The sequence below is a fragment of the Micromys minutus genome (assembly GCF_963924665.1).
Source record: "Micromys minutus genome assembly, chromosome: 1".
In the NCBI taxonomy this organism is placed as follows: domain Eukaryota; kingdom Metazoa; phylum Chordata; class Mammalia; order Rodentia; family Muridae; genus Micromys; species Micromys minutus.
Window position 1 is genome coordinate 11,008,841 of NC_137969.1, and position 6,883 is coordinate 11,015,723.

Consider the following 6,883-nt stretch of genomic DNA (forward strand, 5'->3'; position numbering starts at 1 on the left):
TATTTCAAGCAAGGTCAGAGTTACTGAACAAAATACAAAAATAAGCTTCAAATATTTGTACATTTTGTTAAAGGGTTTAAGAATTCTCGGTGTGTGTGTGTGTGTGTGTGTGGGTGGGTGGGTGTATGTGTGTATGTGTGTGTATGTGTGTATGTGTGTGTGTGTGTGTGTGTGTGTGCAGGTGAGATAAGGAGAAGAGAGAATGGAAGTACACAGAAGAGATAAGGAACAAACAAAGAGTGAAGCAGAGAAAAGGATGCGAAGGAGGAAAGAAAGGAAGCAAAACTGACATATATATTATTAATGCCATTGGGAAAAGAAAGGATCTTAGGAAGGAAAGCTTGAGTCTCCTTTGCTGAGTCTACAGCCCAAGGAGTGGCAGAAAGAGACATTTCTCTGGCTACTATTCCCAACAGTCAAAACTAGTACAAACCTTTCAATTCATGATCATTCATGCTCAAAGCCTTTATTTAAGCAACCAAGGTGAAATTCAAGGAGCCTAACAGGAAAACCTTCTAGTATGAGAACAAGTAGAAAGGAGAAAGCAAGTGTGTGTGTGTGTGTGTGTGTGTGCTTGTTCATTTGTGTGTGTGTTTTGCACTGAAATTGTAGTGGCCTAAAGAGATCAAAGAGGACTCTGGATCTACTCCATCTAGTTTTAAGTGGTGTGAAAACTTAATGTGGGTATTGGAAACTAAACTGGGGACTTCTGCAAGAACAAGAAGCTCTCTGAACTGCTGTGTTTTCTCTCCAACACTAAGTTGGATCTCACATAACACTACATTTTTTTTGTAAGAATTGAGGCATGGTAATGAGAGGATATTAGCCCCAAATCTCAGAATATCCAAGATACAATTCACAGATCACATGAAGTCCAAAGTAGAAAGAAGAAAGAAAAAAGACCAATGCATGGGTGCTTCAGTACTTCTTAGAAAGGGGAAAAATACTCAAGGGAGAAAATACGGAGACAAAGTGTGGAGCAGAGACTGGAGAAAAGGCCATCCAAAGACTGCCCCAACTGGAGATCCATTTCATATACAGACACCAATCCTAGACATATTGTTGGTGCAAGAGCCTGATATAGCTGTCTTCTGAGAGGCTCTGCCAGAGACTCACAATACAGAGGTAGATCCTCACAGCCAACCACTGGACTGAGCATGGTGTCTCCTATGGAGGAGTTAGAAAAGGACTGAAGGAGATGAAGGGGTTTGCAACCTCTTCGGAAGAACAATACTTTCCAACTAGACCCCCCAGAACTCCCAGTGACTAAATCACCAACCAAAGAAAGCACATTAAGAGACCCATGGCTCCAGGTGTCTATGTAGCCGAGGATGGCCTTGTCAGACATCAGTGGGAGGAGAGACCCTTGCTCTTGTGAAGGCATAATGCCCTAGTAAAGGGGAATGTCATGGAAGGGAGGTGGGAGTGGGCATATGGGTAGGGGAGCACCCTCATAGAAACAGGGAAAGGAGGGATGGTATAGGTGGTTTAATGAAAAGAGGTGACATTGAAATTTAAGTAAATAAAATATCCTATAAAAACATACAAAATACATAATAAACAAAGGTCAAATGAAAGATAGCTTAGCTAAGAAACTTACTAAAAGAAAAGTCTATCATAAAACCTAAAGCATGTGTAAGGATAAAAATCTCATTATGTAATGATAAAATGCTAAATTTACTATGATTGCCTAAACATAATATTGTTTTATGCCTCTAATAAAACTATCTTAATATATAATAATATTTATGATACTACAAAGAAAAATGAACAAACTATTAAGTTCTCTGTCCTTATGACCAAACTGATATAAATGTCTCAGTTTTGGCAGATGACATGAAAAAGATAATTATTAAAACTAAATGTAAAGAATGTAATCAATTTAGAATAAATAGCAATATAAACACCTATACCAGGTAACAAATAGATTCTTAAATTTTTCAAGTACTCACTGAACCTATGAACTGTATTAATGTAGATTTTAAATAGTTCAGACTATAATGAATAAAAGACCATATTATCTAACCATAGATTAACAGCAGAAAAATAGATCCTCTACACATATTGTTATGATCTTCTAAATAATGTGTGTATTGTAATTCAATAACCATAACGGGTGAATTTAATTACTGCTTCATATAAAAACATTTATTTTAAAAGATTTATTAAATGAACATTTAAAAATCATAATATTATATGCGTTGAGTGCCCAATCAACAATTGTGAGACAACAATATCAACATTAAAGGGTAGAATAATATTAGTCAACTCATAAAAGTTTAAAAAGTTATATAGTTAAGGCATGTATACATTGCTTCACTGAAGATATTAAGAAAATATACATCTCAAAAAACCAAGCATTAATATGCAATATTAATAAGAAATGTGACTTAGTTACAAGTACATACATATAAATAATACATCTAACAATTGAAAACTTTAAAGAATGAAGACTTTGTGGGATAAGGGCCTCAGTGAGTTACACAGCGCATATAAGAGAGAATTCTGAAAGCATGTTCAGACAATGAGGTATGGGTTTTCCTGAATGACAAAACAAAAAGTAGTAGCCAGTACATACTAGTGTCAACCTGAAAAGAAACATCCGAACTCTGTAAACAGAATAAAAGAGTGTTTGCTTATGTCACTGTTTTTTAAAAGTGGTGAACAATTCTTATACTATTTTCAACAACAGTTTGTTTGATCTGAAGTTTAGACAAAAAAAAAAAAAAAAAACAATAATTTTCCATAAGTAATCCAGCCATCAAGTGGCACAATAAAAATCTTCATCTTGATTCTAGGTCCCCTGTCTCCTGAATTCTGGATGAGATTCATTCTTTGGCATCTACCAAGAAGGAGCCAGAAATAGAAGTTCTGCAAGAAGAAAATCTTAGCTAGGAAAATTCCTTAAAATAAACATTCAAAGAGGTTAGGGACAGAGTTCTAGAGATCACCAATAATTAAAGGGTAGGCCAAGGAGAAAGGGAGGCTCACAAAGGAGAAGAAAATGAGATGGGCAGAGAAGTATAAGGCTAGAAAGGAGAGTGTGGGAATAGATAAGTCCCAGTCAGAGGACATTTCAAGAAAGAAGGGGCAGTCAATAGTGTCAGACCTTGCCAAGTGTTCAGGTAGATAAGGCTTGGAAATTATTTATTGGATTTAACTACAAGGCCATCATTGCTGACATTGACAAGAGCAGGTATAGCAGCACTGTAGAAACAGAATCCAGATTTGGGGAGGTTGTTGAGTGAGAAGGACAAACAGATGCAGGGAAGGATCCAGGCTTTAATTGATTTGCTTGTCTGTTAATATGAAAAGAAATCTTGTTGGAGAATGGAAGAGAATACAAATCTATTATTTTTCTCCTAGATGTTCACATTTCTGATTAGATGTAAATATAGTGGTAGATTTACAATATATAGAAGGGAAGGAATGTTAAACATTTCCTTAATCTGTAAAGTCTTTAGAAACCTCTTTTAAATTATCATCACAATTCTATGAAATAGAAGTGTTTCATATCTCCACATCACAATTAAATTTATAAACATAAGACACCTCTAAGCTGACCACCTGACTGGGCCAGTCAGAGCCTATAGTCGAACAGAGACTCTTTGAATACAAAATGAGCAAAGACTTTGATAAGACAGAGACAAGGGGTTGCAGAAAACGCCTTGAGAGGTAAGCCTGGATTGAGAGACACTTTTTAAAGAGGCAAAGTTTCCCCCCATCTCTCTTTGTCTCTATGTCTCTCTGTCTGTCTCTGTCTCTCCCCCCCACCTCTGTGTGTGTGTGTGTGTGTGTGTGTGTGTGTGTGAGTGTGTTTGTATGTGTGTGTGTGTTTGTCTCTGTGTGTGTCTATGCATAATTGCCAGCAGAAAGTATGGAAAATTTCAGCCACATAGTATGTGTTTCATTTTATGTTATTTATATTTCATTTAGAGTGATCAGAAGAAGCATGGAAAAAATAGCAGTACCTAATGTCCTGAGAGACTTTGAAGAAATTTAGAAACAGCAACTGTCACTAAAGAGATATGGTGGCATCATAAGGAGTATAAAATCATATGGGAAAATAAGTTGACATCACATGGTTGAGTTAGCATTCAGCTATCCAAAATGAAGGATAAAAGGGAACAGAAAAGAAAATGCTGATTAGCCATTAATAGGACACTGAATGCTGATTGGCCATTAACAGAACACTGAGAATAAACATAGTATAGAGAAGGCAGATGAGGGCCATATTTAGGTATTCATCATAAGGTGTTCTTGCTGAAATCATAAATAAGTCCTGGACTCCACTTACCTCTGAGCTGCTCTCATAGTTTTAAAGCTATGCTAATATTTTAAAATTATATTTCATTTCATATAGTACATTATTTAGAGAAATAAACACCTTGTATATGGCTTTGATTATTTTTGTACAACTTTATTTAAAGAAGAGAGATACATGTGCAGATTCTTAAAAGCATTTTGGAAATTCTTTTAGAGGTTGGATAGCATACATTGAAATCCCACTAGTTAGCTAAGCATAAAGTACATGTAGAACAGAACAGAGTTTTCTTGGTGAGTATAGATTAAACATAATGATCTTGGAATAAGAAAATATGCCACAAGGCTATATTCTTAACTCTTGGATTATTAATGATTTAAGATCTAGGTGTACCAAACTCTGAGAAGGTGCTATACACTTATTTTTTTTTCCTAAGAAGAAATGAGGCTTTCAATATTTGGCCTTTGTTATTCTTTTTTTTTTTTTTTTGTGGTGAAAAAAAGGTGTATATTTACAATTAGCCATCTGGACTCAGTTTAGATGATCCCAATCTTGTTGGCAACATCTAGAGCATCATAATCAGGAGCCAAGCGAACATACGCCTTCTTCTCTCCATCAGGCCTTATCAGGGTATTGACTTTGGCCACATCAATGTCATAGAGTTTCTTCACGGCCTGTTTGATCTGGTGCTTGTTGGCCTTAACATCCACAATGAACACAAGAGTGTTGTTGTCCTCTATTTTTTTCATGGCTGACTCAGTGGTCAGTGGAAATTTGATGATAGCATAGTGGTCAAGCTTGTTTCTCCTGGGTGCACTCTTTCGAGAATATTTTGGCTGCCTCCAGAGCTGCAGAGTCTTGGGCCGCCGAAATGTGGGTGATGTTCGGATCTTCTTCTTTTTGTGACTGTGGACGCCTTTCAGCACTGCCTTCTTAGCTTTCAAGGCCTTTGCTTTGGCTTCGGCTTTGGAAGGGGCAGGAGCTTCCTTCTTTGCTTTCGGCGCCATCTTGGCGAAAAGGGGCCTTTGTTATTCTTAAGCTTCATATGGCCTGTGAGATGTTTCTGGGGTGTTCAGAGCTTTCTAGGGTTAGTATCCAATTATCAGTGACTGCATATTATGTCTGTTCTTCTGTGACTGGGTTACCTCACTCAGGATGATATTCTAGAGATTATTTTGTTTCTATTCTTGCCAGTCAACAAGTGGAATTTACATTGTTTCAATTTTACATGCACACATGTATATTTGTTGTGAAAAAGAATCTCTATTCAATTCTTAATTCAAACTGGACATTTTATTAAATGTTCTAATGTATTCAAACATCTTCAGGATAGTCATATGGAATTTTCCTGTGAACACTGATATGTACATATAAGCTGTATGTAACACATACATCTATGTTTAATACAACCAATATAATACACAAAAAACCTTTAAGTTTGAATGCCATGTACATTTCACTATTTTATATTGCTTCTTTAAAATGATACTAAAAAAAGCCTGGCAGTATTTTCTGGAGGATTTTCAATCAATAATCCTAAACATGATAGCTATATGATATGTTTTTTTGTTTGCTAGTTTGGATGTTTAGAAATCAATGTTTTCATGGCTTCATAAAGTATTGTCTATGTTCCTAAAACTTTTAATAACAAAAGTAGGATATTTGATTTTTCCATAAACCATCTAAATTGTCTTTCACGAGCAACACTGTAGGGAAATATGGGGCTTTCCCTAGAGAAAAAAAAATTGGGGTTCACTAGAGAAACAGAACTATTAGATATAGAAATATACATATCAATATAGGAGAAGGGGATTTATTAAGATAACTGACTTCAGTGGTTAGTGGCACTGGAAGTCCCATAAGAGGCATCTGAATGTGGAGATACCAGGAAACTTGTTGCAAGTTTACAAGCTGCAAAATCTCAAAAAAGCATGCTGCCAGTATCAGGCCAGTCTTAAATATCTGAGGACCCAACCAGTCACTGGTGAACCTTGAAATCTAGAGTCCAGAGAGCCGAGGTTTGAGTGCAATGAATACAAGTGTTCATTCATAGCTTCACAATATAGAACGGAATCTTCTCTAGCTTTTTGTTGTATCTAGGAACAAGGATGGTGTCCTTCCTCATTGAAAAAGATACCAACTCATAAGCCAATCTCCTCTAGAAATACTTTCATAGACACATTAAGGAGTGATGATAACAAGTAAGGAGCTACCTGGAGTTAATTATCACAGTTGTCTCACATCATATTTTTTTAATTAAACAACTTAATTTAAAAAAACAAAGATAAATGTACAGATTTTGAGCATTGTTGCATAAAAGTAGATGAATACATTTTTGTCAGTACTTGATTTTTTTTAAAGGTTTGATAGTATGCATTAAAATCTCACTAGTTACAATGAGCATACAGTACATGAAAAACAAGATGTAACCTGGAAATAGTCAAAGTTTTCTTGGTGTGTAAAGATTAAACATAATGGTTTTTCATTATCTTTATTTTTGGGCTTTGTTTTTTCTCGAACGTCATATAGTCTATGAGTTGGTTCTGGGGTGTTCAGAGCTTTCTGGGGTTAGTATCCAATTATCAGTGACTGCGTATTATGTCTCATTTTTTGTGACTG

The 6,883-nt window shown here is 35.8% G+C and overlaps 1 protein-coding gene across 1 annotated transcript; it reads right to left on the reverse strand.

Moving 5' to 3' along the window:
• Positions 1–4,752: 4,752 nt before the first annotated feature.
• Positions 4,753–5,277, reverse strand: LOC308435591 (large ribosomal subunit protein uL23-like). Its single transcript, XM_080936327.1, has one exon. The coding sequence runs from the start codon at positions 5,269–5,271 to the stop codon at positions 4,801–4,803; it is 471 nt and encodes a 156-aa protein (XP_080792453.1). The 5' UTR covers positions 5,272–5,277; the 3' UTR covers positions 4,753–4,800.
• Between the last annotated feature and the right edge of the window lie 1,606 nt (positions 5,278–6,883).